Source organism: Euleptes europaea, chromosome 7, assembly GCF_029931775.1.
Source record: "Euleptes europaea isolate rEulEur1 chromosome 7, rEulEur1.hap1, whole genome shotgun sequence".
In the NCBI taxonomy this organism is placed as follows: Eukaryota; Metazoa; Chordata; class Lepidosauria; order Squamata; family Sphaerodactylidae; genus Euleptes; species Euleptes europaea.
This window is the reverse complement of record NC_079318.1, coordinates 8,614,907-8,631,642: the sequence shown is the minus strand read 5'-3', so window position 1 is coordinate 8,631,642 and position 16,736 is coordinate 8,614,907. Positions and strand designations below refer to the sequence as shown.

Here is a 16,736-nt window from a genome sequence, read left to right as displayed (position 1 = left end):
ATTAACAATTTCAAGTTTACCTTGATTCATACTTCTCACATCTCATGTTCCTATTATATGCGTCGAAAAGCTTTGGACTTTCTTTTCACAGCCATTCACATCAACAACTGAACATCCTTTCAGCTTTAATACAGTGGCTTCATTAAGAATAGCACTATTCGTACTTGTCCTCTGCTGTTCCCCAGTAGCTAACTGAGTTCCATCCAATGTGGGTGTCCTGTCTTCCAGCACTATATCTTTTCTCCCTCTTTTGAATTGTCTCATTACAAGGTTTTCAAGTTATGAGATGATCAGAAGTGCTTTTCCATTGCCTTCTTCTGCGAAATAATAACCAGGGTTAGCTGAAGTATCACTGCCGTTGTCTACGAAAGATCCTCCACCAGTGTCACCTTCCACTGCTGCTGATGCCCAGAAGCTAGCCATCAAGGATTCCCCCACCCCCAGCACTGCTGGAACTGTCTGTTCTCTTCTGCTGATGTGGCTGTTGATCCCTGAAGGGGGTGGATGCATCCATGTCTGGTGTCTCAGCTGTGGCCATTCCACTTTGAGGGACTCCGCTAGTTTAGCTGCTTGATAGAGTCTAAACTCTTTAAAGAATTGCTCTCAGCTTCGCTGACACACACAAACCCCCTCACCACATTTTGAAAGCCCCCCACAAGAGGGTGGTTCCAAAATTACAATTACCAATTCTATTTAAAGGTTTTCTGGTAGGAAAAAAAGGGGGTGATGTCTACAGCTGCCAAATACACTGTATTGCATTGCACTATTTAGAAAGGAATACAGAGAAGTAACCTACCAAACAGCCATGAACCGGCTGAACTAAACATCATCGTTAAAAAAAAAAAAGGCAAATGGGACTGAGCTGAACTAGTAGGATTTTCAGCATCTCTAGTTGTGGGGATTAAATGGAGAGGAAGTCCTTGAACGGAGGGCAGGATAAAAATGTGATAGATACAGCAATCACAGTGAAATCTCAGCTTCATTATTCTAAATGAATATGGATTCGTTTAACAAGCTAATCACAAACAGACTTCCAAAACAGAAAGTCGCATATAGAGTTAAAACTATGCAATTTGACTACAATAGACCACATTGAACAAACAGAGCTATAACAGCAAACAGCTCTGTGGATAAAACATACTTCATACATTAGGCAATGAGCCCAAATTTACCACCAAAAACAGTAGCTACACAGCACTTTGTATACAGAATTATAGAGAATATTTCATCTCTGTGGCACAGCCTTAAAGAAGCCTAATCAGTTTGAGCATAATTTAAGTACTTCCTCTACTTCAGATGTTGACCACCACAGCATGGAGGATCACTGACCATCCTCTCAATTACCAAGGATACCCTTCTATCAGCTCACTGGTAGAGTGACATTCAAAGTGGTGCCTATGTATTCTACAGTTCCCTGGAATTCAGTCAACTTCACACCCTCCAAGAACAATCCTCCCCTACTTGTTTACTATCTCAACTGAGAAAGACTAAGAGGGACATAAATGAACAAGAGATACACATTTGGATTAGACCATGTTACAAGTGGCAAAGTCATTAAAACAGATTTCACAAAAATGCAAGCATTCTTATTTTTACACAGGAAGGATAATTTAACAGCAGCCTTGGCAATGTTCTCCATCACAACACTTTAACTCTAAAATGCATAGTGTATTGCATCTTGCCATGAAATGAAGTGTAACATTAAAGAATTGATGGAGCCAGGAGTATGTAGATATACTAATATACAACTACATCAGTTTTGCATCAGTTCCCCCCCTCAATAATTTTGAACATGAGAACCCTTTAAGAAAATGCTCTTAATAATCATAACTGCAGAAGGAGTTTTTGCACTGAACAGACACAACATAAAGCTCATGAATCAATTGTGACTTCCACCCTTTCTATTTGTAGCACTGTGAGGAAAGTCCAAAAGGTCATTATGTGTGACCCTTTTCCAAATCTTTGTGGGAAAATCTAAAGTGTCACAAATACTTCAGTACGAGTTGGGATGGGGAAAATGACTGAATTAGGGCTGCGCAAAACAAAAACATTGTTAAATTTCAGGTTCAGGTTTATTGGGCCCGATTTTGTTTCGGGAATCTTGAAATAAGCCGAATACCCATACTGGTAAATATAGGCATTTGGCTTATTTCTGGGTTTCCTGAAAATATTTGGCCTGGGGGGGGGTCATTTTTAGAGGTAGAGCCCCCAAATTCACAGTGTAGCTTGAAGGGACTGTTCTTGCACAAACCCCAAAGTTTGGTGAAGATTGGGTCAGGGGGTCCAATTTTATGGGGTTTGGAAGGGGTCGCCCCCTTTTCCATTGACAATAATTGCAAAGTGGATTGCAAGGTTGCTGTTCATTATGGGAAATTGAGTTCTTGAGTAAGGAAGGAAGCAGCCATTACAAGTGTGGGAAAACTCAATTTCCCATAATTCAATCTTGACCATGAGGGAGGGAAGAAGCAGACCGGCAGCGATTACTGACAAGTCAAAAAAGGTCAGTACATTTAAAATTCTCCTGGGGGGCATTTTTGGAGGTAGAGCCCCCACATTCACAGCGTAACTTGAAGGGACTCTCCTTGTCCGACCCCTGAAGTTTGGTGAAGATTGAGTCAGGGGGTCCGATTTTATGGGGTCTGGAAAGGGCTGCCCCCCTCCTCCATTGACAACTGGAGGAGTGGGCGACCCCTTCTGAACCCCATAAAATCGGGGGCCCTGACCCAATCTTCACCAAACTTTGGGGTTTGTGCAAGAATAGTCCCTTCAAGCTACGCTGTGAATTTGGGGGCTCTATCTCGAAAAATGACACACACACACCCAAGGATCTGAAAAAAAACCTGAATAATTATTTGGCTTTTCCCAGAATTGCCTGTTTGGCTTCAGCTTTCTCCCCAGGTTTGTGCATTCGGTAAACCTGAACTGGAAATTTACCGAAATGGCTAATTTAGAGTTTATTTTCAGTTCGGGTTTATCAATATGCACACACCCAGCCTGAATCACTGTATCTGCAATGTTCTCTCAGGATTCAGAGGCATATAGTAAAGATTCCAGTTTTCCTAGCAATTGAAAATTGTAAGACTTACAGCATTGCATACTTACATCTGTGATTTTTTCACTGGCATGAATTGTTGGGAAAGTGTGTTTTATTTATTTAAATATTTATACCTCATTTAATCCTGATTGTTTTCCCACAGCAGCTTACAACGTTTTATCTTCTTTCATTTTATTCTGACAACAACCTTGTGAGGTAAGTTAGACTGAGTGCATGTGACTTGCCCAAGGTCATCCAGCAAGCTTCATGGCAGAGTGGGGATCTAAACCTGAGTGATCCAGATTCTAGTCTAACACTAACTACTACACCTTGCCGGCTGTAATCAAAGAGAAAGAAAATGAGAACATAAGGTTCTATGGATGGAGTGTACTGGAAGCACCCACAATATGAGGCAGAAGGAGGAAAGGAAAGGAAACACAGGTATAAAGAAACCTATGGGATATAAAGACAGACAATGGAGTTACTGAAGGGGTATTAGGGTTGCCACCTTCCAAGTGGGGCCTGGAGACCTCCCAGAATTACAACTGATCTGCAGACTGATCAGTTCCCTTACAGAAAATGGCTGTTTTGCAGGCTGGACTCTATGGCATTACACTCTGCTGAGGTCACTCCCCTCCCCAAGCACCACCCCCAAATCCCCAGGAATTTTTCAGCCAGGAGTTTGGAACCTCAAGGGGTGCAGACAGAAAGAAGAGGAGAATGGTATTCAGTAAGATAAGAAAAATATGTATATTTCCAATCATAAAAATCTGGCTATGGGTCCATGGCACATGTCCAGCACAAAATCCATCTTCACAATTTATTGCAGCAAGCACCAAACGAAGTCTTGGCTCCTATGAACCAAAAGGAGATCATTCTTGCCTCTCCCACTCCAGCAGCCACAAAAAAACTGTGGACGGTTGGAAAGAGCCTCAAGGACAAAATTCTATGTGATATGGATGGCTGCAAAGGAGAAAAAACTGGACAAAATTGTGCCCACCTTCCTCTCCCACTAGCTCTAGAGCAAGCTGTGTGTTCTCACATGAGAACTCAGTCTCATATTTTATACAAGCACGAGCAAGTTAATGATGCACAGAAATTAATTTTTTTATTATTAACATGTAGGGCCAAAAAGTCAGGCTAACAACATTTTCATAATTTTAAAAAAACTTGGTGAGATTGTATTTCTAAAAAAAAGCATCCATTCTAATACTGTCAATGAAATTATGACACCACAAACAATAAAAAAAATCTGCCTTTCTATTACCTCATCATGCGTGTATCTGTAATCTGCCTTCTTTGACTTGAGGTCCCATAATGCTACTGTTCCAGATTCAAAACCAATCAAGAGCTGTAAAAAAGATCACAACAGAAAATATTAAATCTTCGAGAGATTAAAATAAAGTCACTTCCAAAATTAAAATATTTGTCGCCTAATTCTAGGCTTGCTGTCTCAGTATACTAGTGCTGAGGATAACTAGCTAAGCACAATACTATACATAACATTACTCTAGTACTGCAGACCAAAAGATGAGATTCCAATTTGATATGCTGAAGCTATAGAACTAACAGAGCCTGGAAACATGTCAAAGTGAAACAGAAATAAATTTATTTTTTCTCCTAATTCTCATGGACTCCACATTAGTAATTATACAAGCTAACACCAAATTTCTCTTTTTAAGGGATGAAAATTAAACTCATCAAAATGAGTTCATTTTATACTTTAATATTCTTATAAATCATGATAGATAGGATTGCCAACCTCCAGGTGGCACCTGGAGATCTGCTATTGATAGGGTTGCCAAGTCCCCCTTCGCCGGCAACGGGCGATTTTTCGGGTGGAGCCTGAGAAGGGCGGGGTTTGGGGAGGCTGGAGAACAGTTGTAATAGCTGGAGGTCTCCAGCTAGTACCTGGAGGTTGGAAACCCTAGCTATTGATCTCCAGGTGACCAAGATCAGTTCCCCTGGAGAAATGGCTGCATTGGAGGGTGGACTCCAAGGCATTACACTCTGCTGAGCTCCCTCCCCTCACTAAACCCTGGCCTCCCACAGGATAGACTGTCAAAGCAAATTGTGTGAATATTAGGATTGCCAACCTCCAGGCACTAGCTGGAGATCTCCTGCTATTACAACTGATCTCCAGCTGATAGAAATCAGTTCACCTGAAGAAAATGACCACTTTGGCAATTGGACTCGATGGCATTGAAGTCCTTCCCCTCCCCAAACCCCACCCTTCTCAGCCTCCACCCCAAAAACCTCTTGCTGGTGTTGAAGAGGGACCTGGCAACCCTAGTGAATATATTCATGTGAAATATCGGAGCTAAAAGCCAATACAAAGCGTGCTGCTCTTCCTTAACATTTTATAAGCCATACATAAAGTAGATTCCATGTGTGAAACTGGATTTTCCATATTATTTTGCATGCATAATTTATCACCCTGAAGAGTTCAAAATATGGCAGGAGTTTATATGCATAGTTTGATCTGAGCACATCTGGTGCTCCACTATCCTCTTCCCCCATTCTGGTTTGTTTACTTTTCTTCTTAGAGCATTAAACATCATCTGCAGTGCTTCATCTCACAATTGGATTAAGATTTAGTTTGCAGTGCTAAATTACTCACTTGCTGCTAACAAGGGCAAAGAAGATTAAAAAGCCAAATCAGATGTTCATAAAAAGCACTTGTTACAATGCATCCCAGGAGCTGTACACAGTCTGCTGGTACACTATTGCACATATAAATTCTACCTCACATAATACACACCCTGTGTGCAGAAAACATCATGTGGGGGGAGGAGTCTACACTGGTTTTACACATGCAAGGGGTTTTATTTTTATTGTATTCACTTTTTATAGTATGCCCTTCTTGCTGAGATTCAAGGCAGATCACTGGATAAAGCAGTGCAATCAGACAGCATGGCAAACAATAAACACTGCAATAGGACAATAGGACTAGGGTTTATAGAAAGAGAACAAAGCAAACAAACTATCTAAGGCAAGGTACACCATAAACAATATAGAGATTTAAAATAAAGCCATAAAAACAAGGTGATACCTATAATAATCAATACCACAGACTACAATCCCATTCCATTACAGAGGTACCCTCATGGACGGTTACAGTTTTAATCTATTTTTTTTAAACCCTCTTGCAACTAAAGAGAGTATATACTAGAAGAAACTGTACTAGGAACATTATAAAAGCAACTCCTAAATATGCTAAATAGAGTTATACCAAATTGCACAAAATGTTTAGAAACACACTACTTACAAGTTATAAAACAGAGTTGCACTTACTTGTAACTGTTATTCAAGTGGTCTTCTGTGCAGGCCCACAGTAGGACTGTGTGTGCGTAGCCCAGCCACAGAAAAGATTTCCAAAGCTTTCTAGTAGACTCTGGTGCTTTCCTGCCAAAATGATCACATGACCAGGAGGAGGGGTGCTACTCCCTCAGTTCTCTCCATGCTGTTGCTGGAGACCCCAAGAAACTAAGGTTCCAGAGAGTTCGCAGTGGGGCAGGAGGGAGGGATGTGTGCTTGCACAGAAGACCACTGGATGAAAAACAGTTAGAGGTAAGTGCAACCCTATTTTCATCGACATGACTTCTATGCAGTCCCACATTTAGAGATTAGCAAGCTCACTCAGTTAAGGAGGTAGGTGTGAAGCTCTCAAAGGAAGAGACAGTGGAGGATCACCTTCCCCACAGTTTAGCATCTCATATTAACATTCACCCAGAACTGTCTTATAAAGGAGCAGGAAGCTCTCTACAAGTACCCCAACCAAAATACATGCAGGAATGTGGCAAAGAAAAGCAGCACTCGGTTGGAGAGAGCTGTGATAAGTAAAATATCATTGAACAGCCACACAGACAGAGTGTCATAATTTTATTTTAGTGCAACAGAGTGTCATAGTTTTACACACTGAAACTTCATGAATGTCGGGGGCATAGGTTAGAACTCACCATGTCTTCATACCATACTTGGAAGTGCTGCATATTTTTAAAAACTCTATTATAAATGAAGCACCAGGGGAGTGCAAAAAAAAATAATTAATGATGGATTATAGCTGTGTTTGTAATATCTCTAGAAATCCAATAAGGAAGAGAGAAATTTAGAGAGTTTGAGTCCCAACCAGCAGCCAAACCATAATCAACAGCACAAGAAGAAGGTTCCAAACCCTGTTACAGCCTCAGTAGAGAATATTTTCCACTTAGAGGTGAAAGATCTGGTAGTGAAGGAGTGGTACTTGCCACTCAGAAAAACCTGATCAAAAGGAGCTGATCAAAACTACTGAAGTCATCAGTGGGAATGAGAATAAGCAGATCCGCACCATTACAATGAAAGCAGTGAAACAGGCCTGATGTGGCCAAAGGAAAGGAGGCACATCATTCATGAACCTTGTGCAGCTTGCCGAACAATCTGCACAGCAAAACTGCCAGGGAAAAAACATAAAAACAGATTACCTTGGCAAGGGATGGTAAGGGTATTTCCCAATGTCAGGGGGGCCCTGTCAAAAAAGGAGCAAAAAAGGACAGGGCATGGAATGTCCTGTGACGCAAGGCCAAATAGCCCAGGTCTCCAGAGTATCTGGGAGTTGGCCCACTATTAGTTGAGGAAAACATAACTGCAATGCATTCAGTGACAATGCGGAGCATTTGCACTAAAATAAAAGATGAAGAAAAGTAAAGTAGGTTATCCGGGCTGTGTAACCGTGGTCTTGGAATTTTCTTTCCTGACGTTTCGCCAGCAACTGTGGCAGGCATCTTCAGAGTAGTAACACTGAAGGACAGTGTCTCTCAGTGTCAAGGGTGTAGGAAGAGTAATATATAGTCAGAAAGGGGTTGGGTTTGAGCTGAGTATTGTCCTGCAAAAGTAATGTGCTAATCATTGTCCTGTAAGTATCAAGATAATGTGCTAATGAGGATATGGTATGTTAATATGGAACCATTGTATCCTGAAGTGATCTGTTAATGTGTGTAATCCAAAGCTAATCTGCATGGCTATTGTTGAATGTTGTCTTTGTTAGTCTGGAGGTTTTTTAGAACAGGAAGCCAAGCCTTATTCATTCTTAAACTCTCCTCTTTTCTGTTAAAGTTGTGCTGATGTTTATGAATTTCAATGGCTTCTCTGTGCAATCTGACAAAATAGTTGGTAGAATTGTCCAGTCTTTCAGTGTCTTGGAATAAGACCCTGTGTCCTGTTTGTGTCAGTCCATGTTCAGCCACTGCTGATTTCTCAGGTTGGCCAAGTCTGCAGTATCTTTCATGTTCTTTTATCCTTGTTTGTATGCTGCGTTTTGTGGTCCCGATGTAAACTTCTCCACAGTTCGGGACCACAAAACGCAGCATACAAACAAGGATAAAAGAACATGAAAGATACTGCAGACTTGGCCAACCTGAGAAATCAGCAGTGGCTGAACATGGACTGACACAAACAGGACACAGGGTCTTATTCCAAGACACTGAAAGACTGGACAATTCTACCAACTATTTTGTCAGATTGCACAGAGAAGCCATTGAAATTCATAAACATCAGCACAACTTTAACAGAAAAGAGGAGAGTTTAAGAATGAATAAGGCTTGGCTTCCTGTTCTAAAAAACCTCCAGACTAACAAAGACAACATTCAACAATAGCCATGCAGATTAGCTTTGGATTACACACATTAACAGATCACTTCAGGATACAATGGTTCCATATTAACATACCATACCCTCATTAGCACATTATCTTGATACTTACAGGACAATGATTAGCACATTACTTTTGCAGGACAATACTCAGCTCAAACCCAACCCCTTTCTGACTATATATTACTCTTCCTACACCCTTGACACTGAGAGACACTGTCCTTCAGTGTTACTACTCTGAAGATGCCTGGCACAGTTGCTGGCGAAACGTCAGGAAAGAAAATTCCAAGACCACGGTTACACAGCCCGGATAACCTACAAGAACCAATGAACTCTGACCGTGAAAGCCTTCGGCAAAAGTAAAGTACATCTAATGAACTTGGTGAAAGTAGTAGAATGACAAACTAATTTTGCAGGAACCACTGGGAGACATATGCCCACAGCATATACTATAGGGAAGGAGGTATCTCAGATAGCACTAACTTCCCAAGGCTCAGTGTCAAAAGGAGTGCCCTGAGAAAATTGCAGTGCTGAGACCACCAGAATGGTGCACATTAGCTCTGTCTCAGAAAGAAAGAAAATCAATTCTGGGCTTCTCCTGAAGGGTGAAATATAGTCCAAAAACCAAATTTTGTTATAGTGTCACCTAAAGATATGTAAAAAGGCCAGAAATTGCAGCTGTGGAAGTCAAAAAAAGCTAACAAGCTCAGAAAAATAAGGACTAACTAAAGACTGAGAAAGGCAAGGGGAAACTCAATCAGGAAACTCAATCAAAAGGGTTGGCCTGGAAAGGATCAACAACCAACCATTAACAGAGAAGGGAAAACAATATGACAACCTTGGATGGGCCACCCTAATCGCCATGCATTTTGTAAATCAGCCAAGGCATAACCCCAAATGAAGGGGAATGTTGGAATTCTGCCACTGACAGCTTCCACCACCAATGGCAGAGGGACTCTTTGCAGGAAGGGTAGAGAGGTCTATGATTAAGACGGCCAAGCAAAAGTTTAAAGACTACAATACACATAATAAGATGACCTGGACCTAAAGGTAGGCTTTTTAAGGTATCCTCCTTAACACATAAGAATAATTCAAAATAGCATCGTGAGCAGTAAAATGAAGCTCAGCAGGTCTTAAGAATAACTAGCTGGTTGCCTCAGAACACAGCTAACAACAAAACAGGAAACACTACCCACTTTAGCAACTCTCCAAACCTACAGGGGCTGAAGAGGTCCAAACAACCCCAACTAAAAGGCCCAATACCCTCCTGATACATAACACCTTTCACAAAGAACCATTAAGAATAGCAAGGCTCTATTAACCCATGCCTCCATGGATTTCACCTTGAAACTGAGGGCAGGCAGGGAAGGCCATTAAAAAAGGCTCTCATCAGACCACACCTCCAAGCTTCTCCTCTGCAGACAGAAGCCAGGGAGGGATTCCTTCAGTCGGGAAGGCTGTTGCCAAAGCCTTAGAAAAGAGCCATTCAGAATCAGAGGCTCTGAAGGCAACACCTCCAGGTTTCTCCCCTCAGAGCCGACACAGCCAAGGAGGGGGAATGTGCCTTTATTCACACTGGCACACAACCAAAGCCTTTGAAAAGAGCCAGTGAATGCAAGGCTCTTTCAGACCACATCTCGCCAGGGAGGGAGAAGGTGCCTTTATTCAAGCTGGCGCACAGTCAAAGCCTTTGAAAAAGTCCAGCTCTACCCAATCATGCCTTTAGGGTAAATTGGTGACAGAAAGAGCAGACCCTCTGTTGTGTGAACCCCCAGGCAAATAAGGCAAAGCCACAGTCAGCAGAATCCAGAGAAGCCCCCTTTTGAGTCACAATGACAATGTGAAATGCCAAAAACGTTTCTTCTTTAAATGTAGTTTATTCTTCACTAGAATGACTATTGATGACAGCCAGCATGGTGTAGTGGTTAAGGAGTCAGACTAGGACCTGGGGAATGCTAGGTACAAATTCCCACTCGCCCCATGGAAGCTTACTGAGTGACCTTGGGACAGTCACATTTTCAGCCCCGACCCTGGCTACTATTTGGATGGGAGACCTCCAAGGGATACCAGAGGCAGACAATGGCAAACCACCTCTAAAGGTCTCTTGCCTTGAAAACCCTAGGGGGGAACCATAAGTTAGCTGTGACTTGACTGCAAAAAAAGGAGGGGGGAAGAAAAAGAATTACTACTGAGGACAAAAAAAACCCTTTTGTTAGAAACAAGCCTCCTTAGCCTCAAGAATGAGCTGAGGACTGAACAGCAATGGAGAGCCTCTCTTCACAGTGGCAAAAAGAGAACTGAAGGAGTAGCAACTGCTCATGTGATTGTTTTGGCAGGAAAGCAACAGAGGGAGGAGGGGTGCTCCTAGTCTACTAGAAAGCTTTGGAAATATTTTCCATGGCTGGCCTGCGCACATGAAGTCCCAATGTGGGACTGCACAGAAGCCACGTTTATTAACTGTAAATTCTTATTTATTGTACAGTAGCAAGGATGCAAAAAGCTATTTCAGGCTTTCTTTTTATTCCTTTGAACAACAGACAGATGACTATGCTATTTCACAAAGTGTTTTGGAAGGTCTCTACAGTTTCAAAGAATTTATCACGTGGCATGGCAAGTTACTATTTAAGAAACAAAAAAAATGGCTGTAGTGAAGAAATAGTCATGTAGTTATTTGGAACCTGACCTGATGGCCCAGGCTAGCCCAATCTCATCAGACCTCGTAAGATAAGCAGGATTGGCCCTATTTAGTATTTGGATGGGAGACCACTAAGGAATTCCAAGGCTCAAGGAGAAATCAAATCTTGGCAAAAGTTGAAGGGCAAAGGCAAAAATGTACAATGGCTATTATTTTTTCAATTAGTTTCAAGATTAAAAAAGGACATTCACACAGCAAGTAGCATAGTAAGTAAGTTGACAGAGTTTGAAAAGTGATAATGCAGCAAGAAGAACACATTAGAATGAATGTATAAGCTATGACTTCAATTTGACACAGAAACAGAACAAGTTAAAACATGTATGGTTAGATGGATGCAAACATTTGAGGAAGAGATATCACTCCAACAATGGGAAACCTTATGGATGAAAGATATAAAATTCACAGCAAGTCAAACATTAAGAGAAAATTGGTAGAAGATGTTTTATTGGTGATATTATTCCAAAGAATACCGAGAAGATGGACAAGAACTGTAATGGGAAATGTTGGAAATGCAAAGAGGTGGTAGATGTGCAAAAAGACAAAAAAAAATGGAAAGAAATTCATGCTGAAATCCAGAAAATCTTAATTAAATTTGCTATGGAAGCCAAGGGCATGCTATTGGGCATTTTACTCCCAAATATTCCAAAACTCTTGAAAGAATTGTTTAGATAAATGATAACGATGGCCAGAGTTACATTTGCAGCAAAATGGAAAGTAGAAGAATGCCGGCAGGACTGGGAAAGCAAAGTAGCTGAATATGCAGTAATGGCAAATTAACTATGTGAATAATAGACCAACCAAAGAATTTCAAGCCAGATGGAAAGCATACTATTCATATTATTCGTTTAAAAAGGAGAGGAGGAGATTGTTGAAGAGATATATATGAATTATTAACAATATTTTTGTTATACTGAGTTGAAAAGGTGTTAAAGGGAAAAACATCTAAATATATTATGGACAGATGATAATAATATATGAACTTAATTTGTTATTATCTGGAAAATATTCTTAGAAATTTATGTTTAGATTTATAATAGTAATCACCACTGTTTTTTATTTTATATTATCATAATTTACTCTATAATATTAACATTATTGCTGTATTTATCAAGTACTGTATAGTGTACTTTATGTAAAATACTCTTATCCTTCTTTTATGGAAAGGACCAATGTTTTTATTTTATATTTTATATCTTTTGCTTTTATTAATTTTTTTAAAAGGAATTCTAGGGCTGCTATGCAGAGGATTGGAGCCTTGACTACTTACCATGAGGGCGCCTTCTCTTCTGAGGCGAAGGGCATCTTGATCTGTGGGTTGTTTTCCTTGCTCCATCCGGGGGAGGCAGGACCAATTTTTCAATTTCCTGTCTCCGCTAGCGGGAAAAAACCTGCAGGAACCCAGTTACAGGCTTGCCTAGCTAATTTGACAGGAATGAATAAACTATAACTTAGAACAACAATAATGACAATAAACGGAGGGACAGAGCAACCAAGGTTAATCTGATATGTCGGCTCTTTGCATCACATAACTGATCTCTAAGTCATGTCGTACTCATAGGATAAGATGGAGGGCTCGTGGTCGCGAGATTCTTGGTAAATTGCACTGAATCTTCGCCCGGGTGAGCAAGATGCCCTTCGCCTCAAAAGAGAAGTAGTCCTCACAGTAAGTAGTCAAGACTCCGTTCTCTGAGGCCAGGGCATCTTGATCTGTGGGACCTTCAAGAGCTCCCATGCGGGTGGGTTATGAGCCTTCCTTGACAACGAGCTGCAAAACTCTGTGTCCAAAGGCTGCTTGAGCCGAGGACCATGTGTTAATTCTGTAGTGCTTGATGAAGGTGGACATCGATGACCATGTGGCAGCCCGGCAGATCTCATCGACTGGGGCTTGTCTGTCAAAGGCTGTCGTGGTGGCCGCACTACGTAGGGAATAAGTTGTGATGCCTTCTGGAACAGTAATGTTGCTGGCCTTGTAGGCCTCAGCTATGCATAGTTAGAGTGTGTAGCTAATGGCTGCTGTTGACATTCTTTCCCCTTTGTTGGAATTGGAGATCCCTATGAACATGTAGTCCGATTGTTGGAATTCCTCCGTTCTGTTTAAGTAGGTGCGAATGGCTCTACGGAGATCCAGAGTGTGCCACAATTTTTCCTTGGAACAAGAAGGCTTAGGACAAAAGGACGGGAGGCTGATCTCTTGATCCCTATGGAAATGGGAGTTCACCTTAGGGTGAAAAGTTGGATCCGGCCTCAATACCACCTTATCCCTATGAAAGACGCAGAGGCCCTTACGGATGGACAGGGCTCTGAGTTCTGAAACGCGTCATGCTGAAGTGATGGCGGTCAGAAACAAAACCTTCATGCGGAGGTATTTTATGGGAACTGACTTTAGGGGCTCAAATGGGTGGACTGTGAGTGCTTTGAGCAGGAGGTTGAGGTTCCAAGAGGGAAAACGATGGACAACCGGAGGCTGAGTCTGAGAAACTCCCTTTAAGAAGGCGAGGATATGATTGTGTCTGGAGGTAGGGACGCCTTCTGACACTGGGATGACGGTTGATAAGGCCACAATCTGACGTCTCAGGGTGGAGGCTGACAGCTTGAGACGCACCCCTTCTTGTAGAAACTCCATAATCTTGTGGACTCCTGGCTGTAAAGGATCCACCTTCTTCTTTTGTGCCTATCGAACGAACGGTTGCAAACGAAGGGTTGCAAACCAAGGTTGGCGGGGCCAAAACGGGGCCACCAAGAGAACGTTGGCCTTCTCCTGCTGGATTTTGCGTAGGACCTTGGGAAGGATGGGCAGGGGTGGAAAGGTGTATAGTAGGCCCTGAGGCCATGGGCTGAGCAGGGCGTCGGTTCCCTCCATTTTTGGGTGGTAGTACCTTGAGAAAACCGAGCAGGGCGTCGGTTCCCTCCACTTTTGGGTGGTAGTACCTTGAGAAAAACCGAGGTACTTTGTGATTGACGACTGAGGCGAACATGTCTACATCGGCTCCACCGATACTGGAAGTGATGAGCTGAAAAACGTCTTGGTCCAAGGACCATTCGCCTTCATCGACGAGCTGATGGCTTAACCAATCCGCTTGCACATTGAGGGCTCCCTTGATGTGCTCTGACCAAATGGATTTGATGTTGGATTGGGCCTACCTGAGGATCAGCGTTGCCTCTTGATGTAGGGAGGAGGACTTAGAGCCTCCCTGTTTGTTGAGGGGAGCTTTGGTTGTCGTGTTGTCCGTCCTCACGAGGATGTGTTGACCTTTGAGTGACAGAGTGAGCCTGTATAGTGCCAGCTTCACAGCTCTCAACTCCAGGAGGTTGATATGCAATTTGGTTTCTTCTGGGGCCCAGCGACCCTGAGCCATTTGACCGTTGAGGGTGACTCCCCAACCCACTAGGCTGGCATCCGTGTAAATCTGTAGTGGCTCTTCATGTATGTATTGGCTTGCCTTTCGAAGGTTTGATGGGAGAGACCAACAATGAAGGCTCTTCCTGACCTCGAGGGATAAGGAAATGGGCACAGCAGCCATTGGAGCTGTCTGGAATGAAATCGGGCCCACGGGACTACTGCTATGCATGCGACCATGAGGCCCATGAGCCTTGCCAAGGACATAAGTCGGGCCGACTTTGCCTTGGCTGTGGTGGATGCGAGGGAGACGATTTTCTCAACCCGCTCTGGTGGGAGAGATAGTGAATTCCCCTTTGAGTTTATCCAGACCCCCAGATGCACCATGGTTTGGGACGGAATCAGAGAGCTTTGTGAAAATTGATTAGGTATCCTTGCTCCTGAAGGATTTGCATCACCCTGGACGTGTGAAGCAGGGATTGTGTTCTGGATTTTGCGCAGATCCGGATGTCGTCCAGGTATGGATGCACCTGGATACATTCCTGTCTGAGGGAGGCTATAACCGTGACAAGAATCTCTGTGAACACCCGAGAGACGGAGGCCAAACCAAAGGGGAGGGCCCTGAATTGGAAATGGTTCTGACCATAGGCAAAGAGGAGGTACCTCCTGTGCATAGGATGAATGAGCACATGGAGGTACAGTTCGGTTAGGTCCACCGCCGTCATGAATGTGCCAGGGAGAAGGGATTCTACAATAGATTGAAGGGTTTCCATACGGAAGGGTTTGTATTGCATCCTTTTGTTTACGTATTTTAAATTGAGGATGGCCCTCCAGTCCCCATTTTTCTTGGGGACCATAAAAAAGATTGAATAGACTCCCTGACATATCTCCCAAGAGATATGGCCTCGATCTGGAGTAAGTGTTGAATAGCCCTGAGGGTCCTGGTGTGCATGTCCATCTTGAGGGAAACTGGCAACCGGAGAAAGTGGTCGCGAGGAAGGGAAGAAAATTCCAGAAGGTATCCCTTTGCAATGATATGGGTAACCCAGTTGTCTGGATTGGAGAAGGCCCACATTGCGGTGAACTCTTGAAGCCTCCCTCCCACCCTTGGAGGGCTGGCATCACTGGGGATTGGATTTGGGGAACTTGTCCCCTTTGTCTGACCTGGGCTGCTGGCCCTGCCTTTGAAACCTTCCTCCCTTGCGAAAGGATCTGTTGTTCCAGGAGCTTTTCCTGAACTCGGACCTGTATCTGGGAGGGACCTTTGAAGAACGAAAGGACGGGTAGGTCGAGGATCTGTGTTCCTTTCTGACCTGTCTTGGGAGTGCCTGCTTTTTATCTTTGGTCTTCACCAGAATCTTGTCCAGTTTTCTCCAGTCTACCCTCCTTTATGGGGTATGACATGAGAATGTTCTTGGATCTGAAATCTGCCGGCCAGGCTCTCAGCCACAGGGCCCTCCTTAGGGAGGTAACCGATGCCATGGATCGTGCTATAAAGGCATAGTGTCTAAGGAGGCATCGGCCATCAGGGTTATAGCGTTCAGGACCCTCTTGAGGCCTGCAATTATTAGCAGGAACAAGCTGAATGAGCTTCTTATGAACTCCATAAAAAAGAGGCCATGGCAAAAATAGAAGTGGTTGCACTAGATTGGATTGCTAAGGACAAAGTCTCATGGGCTTTCCTGGCTAGATAATCCGACTTTCTGTCCAATTGGTAGCGCAGTGACCCCATCCCATCCTCAGGAACAAGGCCCGGAGCTTGGAGGTCAACCACCGGCACGTCCACTAGGGACACCTTGAGCATATTCATTGCATGAGGTGCAAGGTTGTAAAGTTTCTTCATGTTAGGGGAAACTAGTTTGCTGGAAAAGGGGTTTTCCCATTTCTCGCTAACCGCCCTGATGAAGAATTCAGGGAAGGGAACCAAATTATTCTGCACCTGTTTTCTGGGAAAGCATTCCTTAACCCCTTGTTTAAGCTTGGGCTTAGGGTCCTCAGAGGCATCTGGTTCCTCATTTAAGTCCAGGGCCAGGATAGCCTTGGCT

At 43.1% G+C, this 16,736-nt stretch overlaps 1 protein-coding gene across 2 annotated transcripts in view; it reads right to left on the bottom strand.

Moving 5' to 3' along the window:
• STXBP5 (syntaxin binding protein 5) overlaps positions 1-16,736 on the bottom strand; it is a 210,609-nt gene that overhangs the window by 103,572 nt on the left and 90,301 nt on the right. For both annotated transcript variants that reach the window (XM_056852557.1, XM_056852558.1), the window contains exon 7: positions 4,302-4,385. In XM_056852557.1, the coding sequence (XP_056708535.1) occupies positions 4,302-4,385 (84 nt within the window). The remainder of the gene's footprint in view (positions 1-4,301; positions 4,386-16,736) is intronic.